Source organism: Anser anser (genome assembly GCF_964211835.1).
Source record: "Anser anser genome assembly, chromosome: 21".
Lineage (NCBI taxonomy): Eukaryota > Metazoa > Chordata > Aves > Anseriformes > Anatidae > Anser > Anser anser.
In genome coordinates, this window is record NC_139742.1 from 1,385,993 (window position 1) to 1,402,230 (window position 16,238).

At 44.9% G+C, this 16,238-nt stretch overlaps 1 protein-coding gene across 3 annotated transcripts in view; it reads right to left on the minus strand.

Moving 5' to 3' along the window:
- Positions 1–16,238, minus strand: part of RABL6 (RAB, member RAS oncogene family like 6) — a 58,450-nt gene that overhangs the window by 17,820 nt on the left and 24,392 nt on the right. For all 3 annotated transcript variants that reach the window (XM_083807601.1, XM_083807600.1, XM_083807602.1), the window contains 3 exons: positions 16,073–16,213; positions 14,831–14,936; positions 7,872–7,975 (listed from right to left, as the gene is read on the minus strand). In XM_083807601.1, the coding sequence (XP_083663727.1) occupies positions 7,872–7,975; positions 14,831–14,936; positions 16,073–16,213 (351 nt within the window). The remainder of the gene's footprint in view (positions 1–7,871; positions 7,976–14,830; positions 14,937–16,072; positions 16,214–16,238) is intronic.

Here is a 16,238-nt window from a genome sequence, read left to right on the forward strand (position 1 = left end):
AGGTCTTCTTGCTCTAAGTTCACCACGCTTGCATGGCTAGGAAAGACTTGCCTTGCTCGTTCCAGAAGACCAGGCCAGAAGACTACAAATGCGGTGCTGCCTGTGAGGAGCAGGAAAGTAGCCAGGCTGTCACGTGGCCCGTCCTCTGCCTCTCCCCTGAGACTGCTGTCAAGGCAGCTAAATTAGTGCTGTGCTAACCTATCTGATGCTTCCACCAGGATCTTGAGCAAGGCTTACATGTTTATTCTACCTATGCTGAGTACAACAAAACAAGCGCCCATCAGAACTGCGATCAGAGCACGCGACAAAGCATCCATTCCAGCATCCAGCCTCCCAAGGGACTCGTAGCTGGGGTGAGCTGCGCAACAACACGTCCTGCTGAAAATGATGCATGGATTTGTCACGTGACAAACAGAAAACACAAAGGATTTTAACTCTTGCACATACAAGTACAGACGTCTCTGTGGAGACAGTATCAGGTTTGTTTGGAAGGTGCGCAATGCATCATGCACAGACTACAAGACTCTAACAGGGTATTTTCAATGCATGCCTTTCACTGTGCTGTGGGACCGAGGAATTGCACATCACTCCTTTCTTGACAAGGTAGGTGGTCACAATACACACAGTTCAGCACCCCCCACAGCAGACTATGCACTGCATTTGTGGTGAAGGAAAGATAAACCAAGGAAGGGTACCTGTAATTCAGCCCTTATCCAAATAAGCAAATGCTCTGAACCCACAAAATTGCTGTGGTGTGAAAAACTATCCAAGATGCTTGCCTGCACAGGATGTACAGCTCTGCAAATCTACACCAGAAGCATTGAGTGATAAATTCCATCAGCTCGCCCCTCCAAGCTTGGATTCAGGGCTCCCAGTGAACTGAAGGCAGGATGGCTGAATAGTTCTGCTTCGTGGTACTGATTCCTTCTCCCAAGCCCTGCTCAGGGTTAAAGACATACCTCCCAACCGTGGAGAGAAATGAATGCCAACTGATCTACATGCACCCCTATTCCTGTTTATAGCAACCGTGCTCCCAGCTGGAAGGCCTGCAAGCTTGGTCGCTGCTACAGCCAGCATCCGAGGTACTGGTGCCAGCTCTGCTTGCTCTCTTGGCTGAGCTGAGCTTTCTGGCTATGAGCAGCCCCGCCAGTCTGTGTGAGCACCTAACTCACCAAGGCTACATGCAAACAGAACCGAACAACTACTGCATTATTGATCACGACACTGTCCCACAATCGAGGCAGCTGGGTGCCTCAGGTAGGATGAGACTATTGCGTACTGAAGGCTACGGAACAGGATCCTGTATGAAGTACATACAAAGAGCATATGTAGTCATTTGAGGATAAAGAATATTGAGCTTGAAGAGTATTTAAAGCTGGTCCCAATGAAGTGCAGGACACTCTTTACAATATCAGGCTATTGAAGATTTACTGTACTTTGTTCCATCAAAGCTACCCAGTTTGGAAACAACCTGCTTTGTTCTGGGCAAGTGGCCATCTCCAGAGGGAGGGAGGGCTGTGAATACCACCTGTTTCTCCTACAGAAACACACGCATTTTAAGAGCTGGAGGGAAAAAACGCTACACGACTGAAGTGTAAAGACTGTCATTCTTCCCTCCAGCTCAGCTAGTCTGGGGAGTAGCACACATGCAGGCTCCCTTCTGCACCTGCTCCTATGCCTTGCTCATCTGAAGGGCATAAGAACAAGACACAGCAAGTTATTTTTAGTAGAAAGGTACAACTGGTTATTTGGGGACAGCATGACACAGGCTCTTACTCCATCCAGCACAGCACCAAGGACAGTTCTGGCACGTGCTCTTCATGCGACCTTCCTCATCCTAAACTAGACACATGGGCCAAACTCCCTTGTGTGCCGTGACAACAGAGAAATAAGCATGGTCTGATACTGGTTTTACATGTGCTGCATAATGCAGCTATGCTGAGCTTTCATATTCATATCTTCTTCCGTGGAAGAGGTGGGTGGAAAAACAGCATACGTGAAAATGCTGCCAGCAAGCTCTCAGTAATTTCCAGGGTGGAGGTGTCTAAGCATCCTCCACACTTCAAAAATACTACATAATGCATGAATGCTTTCTCTGACTTTACACACACTCTTCAGAGGAATGATCATGGCTGTTTTAGGAACGCACCAGGCCAAACTTGCCAAATGTCTCCACACGTCTGTTTCTTCTCATATTCTATACAATCTGGCTATTGTATTCCTTGTTGTATCCTTTTTGGCAGTCCTTTGTAAATGGCCTCACTCAAAATCTTACTGCTAAACAAGCAGCTTCATATTCACACTAGATTTTGTAGAAAATTGATGCACAATTGATACACTCATGCTGTGACCTGCGCACACTTGTTCTCATTTTAGAGATAGCAAACGTGCCATGTAAGTTCAGATGGGTTATCTGTCCACACCCATGTGGGCTCCTTGTTTGCATTTCAATCCTTCCATTTCAGGCTGAATAACAAGTCCATATCCTCAAAATCCCTGAATAATTCACTTGGTGTTGGGCCTGTTCACAAGAGGGGACTTCTATGCAGTTTTAAAGATGAACATGCTCTGCAGGAACAAAAACTCATCGTGGCCTGAGGTTACTTTTGCTCTGTGCACAGAACAAACAAAAAAAAAAGCACAAAAGGACTCAGTCCTAAAATTGTCAGTGTTTGCATTCATTTACTATTGAACACAGGAGCAGCCTGAAGCTTTTTGGCTCCTTGTTCTGTTTTGTGATCAACTTTTCAAATGGATTTCATACGGCAAGAAATGCTTTAGGTTATTTTATTAATTGTGAAAATGAAGATTAATAAGCCCTGTGACATCAATTTCATTGGCTTTATTGCATGGAGGGTTAGATTTCCACTTGTTTGCTTTGGGCTACTAAAAGGTACTGAACCTGATTCCCCCTTGAGCTCAGGTTCCTGAATGTGAAATTAGTTGTCAGCATAAGCTGGGCTGAAGCTGGCTGTCAAGGCCTGATGTTCCATCCCTCCCCTGATGTTCCTCAGGTTTTCCATTTGACACAGAACTGATGGAGCAGGACAATGTCCCTCTACAGCATTCTGGATACACTCCACGTTCTCCAGTTCTCTAGCAAGATCCATGATGACAGGACCAGGTGCGATTAATTCTTAATGCAGCCACACAAAAAAAGTGACCTAGAGTCCCATTTAGTACACGCTGGCTCCTGATCTGATGGGAATGGTGACTCACAGCAAGCTGAGATGATAAAGGTAGGGGAAGAAGAAAAGAAAACAAAAGGGGGTTTACTTTCGTAACTGGTACCGTGCACTTCAGCCTTTGGCCAGTGAGACACCAGACCTGTATTTCGATATAGCTGAAGATGCTGGAGAGCTGCTGTAGCAGCAAGTTCTCCTGTCAGACATTTGGCACTACTCTGTACCGTGGTCTTTGCAAACTTAAGAACTGTGCTCAATGCTTGAAAAACAAACCAGCAAACAAAACCCAAAATCCCAACAAATGACTTTGTAGTGAATAAAGCTGTCTAATACAGGAAGCGTGTTCCCCAAAATAAGAGGCCTCATTAGGAGAGAGCAAATGCCTTTCTACAGTCACTGTTTCATCATCTTCCCTGCCAGGACGGTAGCACCTGGCTCTCCAGGATTACCTGACAGTGCAGATGCCAGCTGCATGGCAGCACTGAGAAAGCATCCAGAAGGAGTTCCATCACGTGGCATGCCTGGAACGGACTCTACCGCTGCTAAAGTTGTACCTCAGATCATACAATATCTCAATCTGCAGTTCAGTCTCTACGAATATATTTTTGCAAAGCCTGACTAACAGTTTGCTTGAGAACTCTTAAACACCAGCAGAAAAGTGATCTGACAATGTTTCCTTTTCACCTGAATTGTTCATAAATTGGATTTCAGATGCTTATAAATCAAACAATCACACAGTGGTTTATAGATACAATTTCCTGAAGTTTCTCAAAACTGACTGTGAGAGAAGATGGGCCTTCTCACAAAGAAAAATTTTAGTATCCCTTTTAAATAATTTATATTAATCTTCAGGGAAAAAAAAAAGGTAATTCAAAGATAATTGAATCCTTAACCCTTGAAATTAAATTCTGTCTTTTAATATTAAAAAGAAAATATTAGAAAAAATTCCAGCAAAACATAAAAGTTCATCAAAACCACAGATTAGATTTGTTTCTTCTTCATTTTTGCAAGCATTTCAACTAGTTCTTAAAAAAAAAATGCAGGAACAGCTTCCATAATTTCCTAAAAATACTTCTCCATGTGCATCTCCATTCAGTGAGGGAACAGACATGCTGTAACTGAACAAACACAATGTATAAAAAGTTTCCCTTGTGAGAGGAGATAAGATGGACACAACATGGAAAAACTGAGCATATTACAAATTCAGACGTCAGAAAAGTGATTGCTGTTTGTTTAGTAAGAATTCGGAAACTGAAAAAGGGCTGAAACATATTTTTAGCTGTATTGAGAATGTAAATTTTGAGACACCACAGGGAAAGTACCAGAGCAAAAGGTGTGGCAGGCAGAGACTAAGCAGAGGGAAAGAGCTGGAAGCCTCTAAACATGCATTACACAGGCAAAGCTCGGCCAGCAGCTGCCAAGGGATCGCTTACATAAGCTGGATGAGGCAGTGTTGTGTGCCACCTCGTGTTCTCTTTGGGATGCACATTTTAGAGCAATGACGTTTTGTCCTCAGGTACCCAAACAGAGCAGGATGAAGAGTTCTTGTGCTCCTTCTGTTCTCGCTGATCCAAATTTAGCATCAGTCATTGTGACAGAGCAGCTACCAGACATGCACAGGGGTGAATGAAATAACTGAGACGAGCACTGCCACCTTGTAGGCTCCACTGCCTGATTTTATGTCAGCACAAGTTGGCAAACGTAAGGAGAACAGGAACTACCTCAGAGGAGGTGGTGCAGCAGCCCCACCGCACCCAAGGCCTGCAGCCCCCAGTGCTTGTGGACACCTTCCCCTTGCTAAGCAACTTGTGGTGACTGACAGCAGCACTCCAAGTACCATATAAATCCAAGTAGCCAACACAAGGGTGTCACATCTGCTAATGGTCAACAAGTCAAACTGCATGAATACATGTGCTGTAACAAGAGGGTGTCAAAGTAAAACACATCAGGTGCTCATTTTGACAACCACAGTAGCATGATAAACATAGTAAGAGGATGGGCATCTGTCAAGCAGGGATGCGAGACCTTCCCAAGCCCTATTCAAGAGCACTGAAGACCTGCCTCAACAGCAAACCCTACTTCCCACTAGCCACCACTGATGTGTCTACAGATAGTCCACTCACCAGCCTAAGCAGCTTACCAAGAATCAGACCTTTACCCAAATCTGTGTTCCTTTCCATATGAGTGTGCTTATTTCTTTAAATCAGGACCTGGGCTGAAGGACTCAAGGTCAGGAACTGAAGAGCTCCTGCAGGGATATAAAATATATATTTGTAGGGAGAGTATCCTTTCAACTGTGTGATAGAAGTAACCCCTTGCAGCTCATCTGCTCCAGAGGTGCCTCTGAAACTGACCTTTCATATCTAGCTGAGGTGCAGAGAAAAACCTCAAAAATCCTCAAATAGCACTCTATTTTAGTCACTGTGGTCAAAGTAGATGGGCATGACACGGCCTTGTGCTTTTTTGGGGGGAGAATCATTGGCTCAATCCAGGAAGAATCCACAGATATTTTGAGGACCTTTCTGTAAAGAAGCATTACTTTCTGAAAGCAAAGAACATTGGTCTCAGTATGCAGACAAGCTTGCAGTAGCTGAAGTGAACTTGGTGAGCTGCATAAAGAAATCAGCTTATTTGCTAAACCAGAATTCTAGGAAAAAGTCTTGCTTTTAATTTCTGAGCAACTCCTCAAAGTTATCATGGCTAAGGTATTTCTTTCACCATGTTAAGCCAGTTATTCAACGTAATAGTGCAATTAGTCATTTGCAGGGCAAGCCCTCCCCAGCAGCTGAGCAGCAGTCCCTTGCTACAGCACTCTGTTCTGCAGCGCAGGAGAGGGGCAGCTACTCTGCCTGTCAGGGCTGTGGGCATCTTTGAAGTACTTCAGGTGCACATACCCCAACTCCTGTTCTTCCTGTGCTCACGAGCTGGTTTGGAAAAACAACAGGGAACTGACATATGGGCCAAATGGTTATCTGGCTTTGGATTATCTGCAGATGGCCCAAGAGCTTCTACAGAGATGAAGCTTGCCACTACAGACTGCACTGAAAGCTCTTTTGAGGTTGTAAAAAGCAAGAACGTGCCTTTTGACTTGTTAGTGTGTACTGCCTGGACCAGTTAGGCCTTCGGATTCTAAATGCTGCCACATTGCAAATGATGCTCTTTAGTAATCACGGTGTGTCTGCAGGAGTAGGTGCTACAGAACGGGTACTCTCTTGCAGTGGAAGCACCCCAATATTATAAAATGTTGTATGCTGGTGCGGTTACACTGGATGGGATGATCTAACGCAACATCTATTGCCGGAACTAGAAGGTCCTGTCATCCCACATCTGCCAGACCCATCTCTTGTTGCATCTCTTGTTGCTTCCATTAAGCTCTGGTGTTGAGCAGATGTTTCTCAGAGCAAGCCCTCATGCTCTGAGGGCTTTTGCCACTTGTGTGGCAAAAGCTAATCCAGAAGTGGGTAGTGGTAGATGTCAGTTTTCTGCTGCATTTGTGATCTGTGATTTGAATTGGTTCATGTGAGGGTCCAGCAAATACTAAAGCTGGTATAAGGGTGACAAGTGAATAGGTAGCAAGATCTTCTCGTGTAAGCTTGGCACAGCTCTGCCAAGTCCTGATTCTTTTAAGTATTTTCCCATTACTGATGCAGTATAGAAGACACTGGAAAACAACCTGATGGAACAGCCCACACAGCCCAGTCCTTTGAGCAGGGATATCAAGAGAATTGCTGAAGGCATGAGGAAACTAGCTGTTCCCTAAGGAAACAAATGAGGTGAATACTCTGGAACCAGTACTGCTTTGTGTGTAGACGGGCTATTCCAATGCTCTCACAAAGGAAAACACACTGACCAAGGTTATGGAACTTGAAACTTGGTCTAAAAATGCTTGTCAAAATGGCTGTTCATGAATATTTCATAATCATTGATTCTAACTTACAGCTAAAGATGCCTGTAAAGAATCTTTTTCCAATTCATTCTGGGGTTGACTTGACTTGCATGTTACAGCAATGAAGACCTTGCAATAGGAATTCATGGAACACATTTGCCAGCAACATACAAATCTGAAGAGATTCCAGCTCACTGTGCTACAGATATACTGGCTTTGCAGGGCTAAGTCTGGAAAATGCTCATTTCAAGCATCAGGAGAACAGATGAGGCAGTGAATAAACACAAGGAAGGAACTAGTCACTGTTTCAAACCAGAAATGTGCTGAGGAGAGTAGAGGTATTTAAAGGGAACAAACAACAGCAGTGTTGTAGCTATTAATTTCTGCCTATCCCAAGATACACAGTACTCAGGAATGCAATAGCCGGAAGAAAAGGAATCAAATTGTGTGCTGAGCATTAGAGAAGTGGAAAATATCCCCTTTCTGCACTAGAGGCTGCAACATATTTATCTATAATCTCTTTACCATGTGCTGCCTCCAGTTGTACCGCTCAACTCCACCTCCACTGCCCTCCCACAGGTCACGTGTTTGTAGGAACCAGACCCTTTGACAGGGATCCCAAAGCGCATGCTTTATTTCATGAGATGCCACTTAAAGTAACATTTTGCAAGATCCAAAGAAACCCCAAATGTCACTCACAACACTTCAGTCTGACCACATGCCATAGCTGGGGCTGTCCGACATTCGTATGATACCTGGACTGCAACAAAACAGTTAGAAAAGATGGCTCAATGACATACAGTTCGTAGTTTTGATCTTCTGTCTCTTGCTGCACTGACAGCTCCTCCAAAGTTGCATCAATATCCAGCTGATTCGTCTCCAGCTGCCGTAGCAATGTCTCCCGCTGAAGAAAGGAAAACAAGCTGGGTCTGAGCAGGAAGGGTCATTGTAACAGATCTCTGCGTGCTCACAGTGTGCAGTGAGATCTGGTGTCACCACTCTACCCGCAGCAATGAATTAAACAGGAGCTTTGGACCACTTCATGGTGTTCAGTTTAACTACAGAAGCATAATGGGAAACAGAAGTGGTAGCAAAAGCATGTTAATCCAGAAAGTCTGACTGTAAGAAAGCAATCTGTTCAGAGAGCTAAACTGTATCAGACACAGGATCACTAGTTGCATTTGAAGAACAGTATCAAATTCTGTGGAAAACAGTTGTACAACCAGTTCAAAAATAAGCCCTTCTGGGAGCAGGACTCTGTGCAAAACCTCACAATATTTATTTTTTTTAGATGTTGGGGCAGATGAGCAACCACAGCCTGTCAGCTCAGTGAAATTTCAGAAGTCATGGCCCCTCTACCTTCAGTTGCTGTCCTACAGATGGGGGACAAACACACCTCAGTCCATTTCAAACGTGAAATAAAGCACGTAGGCTTTGCTTATGTAAAACAGGTAAGTTTTTTTTAACTCGGTCCTTCCCCTTCTACATTTCAAGCAGAAACCTCAGCTGAGGGGAAGCTACATCTTAAAAGACTCTAAATCAATTGCAAATGGCTCCAGCACACCCCTCTTGATAGTCCGGATGGCAATGGAAAGGGATCAATAACCGCATGCATTATGCTGAGACCAAGCCAGCGTTACCAGCTCAAGGGCTTGCCTGCAGCGGCAGCCCAAGGCAAGCTGCAGTGCTACCAGCACTCACTGCCGCACTGCCTGCCTGGCGGGGACCTGGCTCTCCTACGGCAGGAGCCGTGAGGCCAAGGCAGAAACCCTTCCTGCAGAAACACGCTGGGGGATCCCCTGGCCAAAACCAGAGGCACCCGCTTCCAACACCCTGCACCACGGCACAGCTCCGGCAGCAGAGCCCCTGCGGCCCTTCCCAGCGATGGCCGGGAGCCACACTGCTCCACAGGGCAGCGGCCAGGCCTGACGGAGGCTGCGCAGGTGGAGTCCTCGCTACGGGCATGGAGGCACCGCCGGCCTCCTGGGAAGGCTCCGAGCAAGGGGCACTGAGTCAGCTTACACACCACGCCCTGGAGTCAAAAGCCACGGTGCTCCGGGCTTGCAAGCGTCAGCCCTCCCTCTCCGCTGCCTGCATGCAGGTGGCATGGGGAGCGGCCACATCCTGTGCTGAGACGTGTCCGACTGCTCGTGGACCCGCAACAGTGCACGATTCAAACAAGGTCCCCCAGGACCACAGGCTGACTAGCTGCTCTGTACCCAGACAGACGAGGTAATGGCCCAGAAGGAGATGGAAGAGAAATCGCAGGTTTCATCCAAACTGCAAAGGCTCTTGCTTTTATAACTGCTTCATCCTCAACATGCATTTGTTCTCTGCTATGATGACTATTTTTTTTTTAGAGTTAGTAACCATGGTTAGTTTTTAGTCACATGTTTGAGAACACATATGCTCGCTGCACTAACTAATCCCATCAGGGTAAGAAGCACAAAAGGAAATCTAGTACATAATTTACAGTATAAAATCCCTACAGGAAAACAAACATTTCGATAAAGCAATGGCATTCAGTCTCTATGTGCACATACTACTGACAATATAGTTCCATAGACATGACAACTCTGCAGCTACCAAGAAGGTGTACAGATTTAAAGAACAAGTAACTCATCTGCCTCATATGAAAGACACCACAATGCCCCGTCCAGGGGAGTAGCCATGGCACAGTCTGAGCACTCCATGGAGTAGACGGATTTATTCAGTTCACTGAACTCTACCATAACTTAACCCAGCAAGCAAGGTTTAAGTCATTTTTATTTTGTATTACATTTGTGAGACTGGGTGATTCATACTGATTGATAACCACAAAACACACTAATTCACTGGAAGGCACAGCCTTTCTCAAAATTTAACAGCTTCTATGATCGTTTAAGCTAATTCATTGCTTACCAGACATTTAGTTTCTTCATTTTTACGCTTTGTTACTGTGTTAAGTGCATGGAGTGATCCATTTTGCCTTTGCTAGGTGTACTGCCTTTACATGGCAAGGTTTGGTAGCAGGGGGCTGCAGGGGCGGCCTCTGCGAGCAGAGCCCAGCAGCTGCCCCAGGTCAGATCAGAGCCAGCTCCAGACGGCTCCAAAAGGGACCCGCTGCTGGACAGAGCCACGCCACGAGTGATGCTAGTTAGGCCTTTGTGAGAGAAATTTAAGAAAAAAACACACAAAACACACACACACAAAAAAAAACACTGCACAACAGCAGCTGGGAGAGAGGAGTGAGCACCAGCCCTGCAGCCCCCAGGGTGAGTGCAGCAGGAGGCAGGAGGTGCTCCAGGCTCACAGCAGCAGTTCCCCTGCGGCCTGGGGAGAGGCCCCTGGTGGAGCAGGCTGTCCCCCTGCAGCCCACGGGTCCCACACGGAGCAGATCTCCACGCTGCAGCCCGTGGAGGAGCCCCCGGTGGAGCAGGTGGATGTGGCCTGGAGGAGGCCGCGGCCTGTGGAGAGCCCCCGCAGGAGCAGGCCCCGGACCGGAGCTGCAGCCCGTGGAGAGGAGCCCACGCAGGAGCAGGGGTCTGGGGGGAGCTGCCACCCGTGGGGGACCCGCGCTGGAGCAGTTTGCTCCTGGGGGATGGACCCCGTGGTATGGCCCCATATTGGAGCAGTTCTTGAAGAGCTGCTGCCTGTGGGAAGCCCATGCAGGATCAGTTTGGGAAGGACGGCATCCCGTGGGAGGGATCCCATGTTGGAGAGTGACCGTGAAGGAGAAGCAGAGACAAAGTGTTAGGGACTGACTGCAGCCCCCATTCCCCTGAGCCACTGGGGGGAGGATATAGAAGAGGGTGGATGGGGGGGAAAGTGTTTTTAGTTTCTCAATGTTCTAGTCTGCTAGGGATAGGTAATAAATTACATTAATCTCTCTATGCTGAGTTTGTTTTGTCCATGACAATAACTTTTGAGTGATCTCCCTACTCTTATCTCAACCCTTGAGTCCTTTCCGATGTATTTCCACCCCCCTTTCCCTTTGAGGAGGGGGAGTGAGAGCAGTCATGGTGGAGCTCAGCTGCCCAGCAGGGTAAAATTACCACACCAGGTAATTTTTATTCATCATATTCATAAACTCTATGCAGATGGAAATTTGAGTTCAATTAAAACGTAAACAAACAACTATGAAGTCATTAGTTAACTTGAAATTCATTCATTGTGGTATAGACAAGAAAGTTTCGGTAAAACATGCTATACATTTGAACTCAGTACACTAAATAGAAGATGTACTAATCTGTACTAAGTGACTTTAAATGCTTGCTGTATGGTTCCTGCATCCTTCAAGATTTTAGAAGTAACAAATTTCATCCTTTTGTATTATTCATAGACTATAAGCAAAAATCAGGCCAAAAAAAAAAAAGGAAACTATTCTGCTTATTTGTCCTCTTTCCTAACAGAAGTGAAATAAATGCTGATCAAATTAGCTGAATAAACAGATACAGAGGGGACACTGCTCTCCGGTGCTTATCTTATGCACTTAGGTAAGGGCTTTTATTAAACAAGTGATTTGACTTTCCTCATACTTTGGCAGTAAGACATACACCTGAGTTTTATTTACTTCAATTTTCACAGATCACAGTAAATTCAGAACTTAGATTTAATCAAGAGAAATTTGCAACTAACTTTGTAAAAAGATAATTACTAATAACGGACTTCTAAATACATAAAAATAAATTCTATTTTACCATGCTGGTATTAAAATATTAAAGAAGCAGATTATTTTTAGCAACGACCCAAAAGGAGGGAATAAATCATGTGCTGCAGACCAATGCTTTGGCTGAATGCCACTTTCAAGTGCTTCCTGGGAAAAGGCAATTTCAGCTGTCTGCAGTATTCTGTCACCTTCCAGTGCATCACTCTGAAGGCCTGGCTGACCTGATCCTATTAGCACATTATGTGGGCCACCAGCAGTTCCTATGGCTACACTGCATTCTCCGATTTGAGACCCGATAAATAATCAAAGAGCCCAGGCTGCCAGACGGAACTTGCTGTATACTGGGGGGTTGAATTTCACCCACCACTTTCTTTATGAAAGATGCATAAAGGTAAGCTGAACACAGAAATGTGCAACTTAAAACCAATGCACTAGATGCCAACACCACTAAAGGACACAGTGGAATCCCACACATGGCCGAACAGCTCCTCTTCCCCCAGAGAGCTGTGGGAGAGCAGGCTGAGGAACAGAGAAACCTCAGAAGTTAACTGAGACCAATTAAATGGTATGTGCATTTAATTTTGGGGAGAATTCCTCTCCTTTTACCTACTTCGCTCCAAAGTACCAGGGAAATTACTCCTTTCTAGAGCCTCTGTCAAGTCTCTCTGAAGGTACAAACAGTACCTTTAGGAATTAAGTCTAGTTGTGACTTTCCTGCAAATTTAAACACCATGTTGCACTGCTTGGTAATAAGGCCGGGGGGAGCCAGCCCTGGCTCCCAGCGCACTCCAAGGCAAGAGTCCCAGATGCCAACCAGGAGCAGCAAATGCCCAGAGCCAGCAAAGCAGCAGCTGTTGTGGAACAGCACAAAGCTCTTCTAATAAACCTGCATCAGAAACACAAACGGCACAGGAAAAAGCGTGGCATGTCTTGGCTGAAGGTTGACATCAAGTAAAGCCCCAAAGCTTGGGCGGCAGCAACCAAAGGCCTCTGAATCTGCAGTGTCACCTGCCTCCTCACAGAATGGCCAGGCCAAGGATCTCCCTCACACCGGGGGGAAAGTAAACAGACCATCTTCATAATGGCTCCTACACTGTGACTTTTATCAGAACGCATGGAAACGCACCTGCCTGCAATCCACATACAAGCACATAACTGCAGGAACATGTTTTTGCACTGCTGTTTTAAAGGAAAAGCCAGGAAGCACCACTCTGGCTGCACAGAGAAAACGTTCCAACAGGCACAGCCAGCTTTCTCAACTACCACCTCCTATGTCAAGATGCAAAGAACAGTGCAAACATTTACAAGCATTGTTTACGTGCACCCATGTGAATCTTTCCCTTTCGCATTTTAGAAACTAAGCTGTTCATGGAGAAGCCTTTTCATCATGTTTGTTTCTGAAGTGTTGAATTGCTTAATTACATTTAACAAAACAAACAACAACAAAAGAACAAAAACACCACCACCACAGGATTGGGGAGTCTAATAACTGAGATCAACCCACATCAGCACCTGTACCTTGCATTCTGCACTACCCCCAGTGCCATCCCATGCCCACTGAACAGGAAATAAATGGGGGCCGGTCACCCCGCTTCCCTCACCTCTCCTAACAACTGTCACTGACATCTCCAAATAGCTAAAGGCCGTATCAGATTTATTTCTTCTATTTCCCTGAGGACAAGATCTGTACAAGAAGTTCTCTGGCTTTGAGGCTAATTACCTTATATAAGTGTCCTAATTACTTTCAGATTAATAGATCATGTTTGCTTATACATAGCACATTTTAATGAAAGGTCCCCTAAGACTCTCATCCTAAAGCTGCTTCCACGTAAACGTAGTGCTACAAACACTTTGATATTTCCTACTTACAACCGTATTTAGGAAAAACATTGCATATAGTGGCCATTAACAGTATCATATGAGCAACTTTCAGACACAAATCTAGCAGGAAGCCCATGCTAATGTCTTTGTCTCTTAACAACATCTATTTGAGAAGAAGAGGGGAGATTTACAAAAGTGACAAAAGTAACCTGGGAACTAATTATTCTGCATGATTTCCACAAGACATCGCTTTACCATAGAAACCAAGGTTATAAAAACAAACATGTAACCAACACACCATGCTGGAAGATTTTAGTCTTCTCCACTGAGCAGCAAATTGGCTCTAAATCTCAGATTTTTAATACATTTTTTGAGGAAAAGTTGTGTTTTAGTTATTTTACTGGGTTTCTGTATATTTAGTTTTCTTATCCTGGTTCTTTCTAATGCATCTGCTCTGCAGACTTGGGATGCGGTAACATCCACTAACATATATAAGCTTATTCTGAACTAGCAGTTCAGCTTGGATTATTAGTGTAAAAATATACACAGACATCTCACTTGCTGGTGAAAGATCGTCAAGATCAATTGTCTGAATTTCTCCAAGCAGAAGAGAACTGTGATACAGCTTCATATGCACCCTCCAAAAGCAGTAAGTCGCTGACCCCAAAGGACCCCTGTATGATATCAAAAGGTCCTCTTCTAAAGGACCACGGATAAGAATTTCACCCTTCCCACTCAGCCTTTACCTTTCCTCTTTGAAGGAAAAGAAGGCTCAATTATGACAGAGATCTGAGCCTTCTACCTGCTTGCATTGGATCCAAGCAGATCAGTTACTGTTCATCTCAGGACAAAGATTTTCAGCAAACAGGTGGTATGAACTGAATAGTTCAGAGACAAGACCTTTCTCGTTCAAGTTTTAATTGACTGACAACACAGAATTTAAATAAAAAGTGTAACAACTATGCGTATGTAACGTTTTTGATTTGGTAGTTACAACACTGGATGCAGTTTTCTTTGCACTGATATTCATCACCTTGGAGCCCTTCTACACAGGTAAGAGTTTTTGAATGAAAGAGCAAATACAAGCACTTTTGCGAACAGAGACACGTTTAAGTCACAGGCACCAATATACTAATAAAATTCTGTTAACTACACTGTTATGAAAACAAAAGTCTATTCAGGATCCTTTAACAACAAAATATCCCGCATATAAAATCATATTCCCACCTTAGAGAAAAATCAACTCTGTCCCACCCACCCTGAACATCAGGGAAATACCATCGCTCTTACCTGCAGCTGCAAGAAGGGAATGTTGAAGAACTTGTGCAGGTACTTGAGTCCAAAGCTGTTCTTCATGGAAGACTCAGCGTAGCGAAAATACGAGGAGCCAGGAGGCCTGTCTCAACCAGACATGCAAAGAGGAAATAAAAAATTGTACAAAACACATGCATACACACAGATGAGGTACTCGCTAAATTCCATTCTGTGAACCAGCCCCTCAGTCCTCAAATGGAGGCTGGCACGTCATTCTGCTAGTGACTTGTTATTTTGTTTACAGGAAAATTTAGACTTTGTTCCTCCTGAAGGTGGCAAAAAAGCTGGATGCAGCGGTTGTTATGTTGCATTGTCACAGTGCCTCTAGACTAGGAGATACTGCATCAGGACATTGAGCTATTGGTTCACTAAGCTGGGGGTTTGTAGATGTACAAGCTATCAATTTCTCACTGAAGGTTTTATTTTAAAACCACAAATAGACCTACATTAAGTCACCTACTCAAGCATCAGAACTGGGCATTAAACTCAGCTAAGTCATATATAGAGATGAATTTGAAAAGAAATGATTACTTTACAGAATCCAGCCTTAAAACTGGCACATTTCTGTACGCCTGACACAGTCACAGACAAGCAAGAGACCAAGAAAATTAAAAATTGCCTTAAGAACACAAAACTGCGTTGAAGGTACAATCTATTGACACCTGACCAACAAGAAAAATTTTATATACGGGCCTCTGAGGTTCTCTGTTATATGGGAAAACCCTGCCTGTCTGGAAAGGGCGAAGTACGATCTAGCTGCGCCCAGAAAACGTTGTGCGGAGATGCTATGAGAAGAAGAGTGAGAAACACAGCTACACTAGCTGGCTTTCTTGTAGCAGAGTTATGTGGAGTAGAGAACAGTTGCATTGCAGGCAGAGAATTCTTTCACAAGATAAGGAGTATCCAGAAAGGAAATGACCTCTTGGGAAAAGTACTTCAGAAAGGTACATGCTGGCATGCACTCACTGTTCCCAAGAATATAGCTAACAATCTGCTCAGTATGGGCTCCCAGATCAAAGGAGAAAGAGTCCATCATGAAAACTGAAACTTCCTTGTGAGACTCTCGGAGTCACCAAAGCCTAGAAGCTAAGCAGAGGCTTGGAGGATGAACATGACGCAGATCTGGAACACAGCAGCAACCGTTATCTATGGGTGATGACAGAGAGCAGCTGACGCCTGCTCCCCTTGGCTGGTGACCACGGTGCCATCCCCAGTTACCTGTTCAGATTGTCAATGAAGTCCCGCACATCACCAGGTAGAATGACGCGGTGCTCCCCCATGTCTCTGTAGTTCCCGAGCACGCAAACTGGAACGTGGGTTGGCACTTTAGGAAGCTCCCTCAGAATATAGTTAAATGTCCTTCACCAAACGAAAGACAGACACA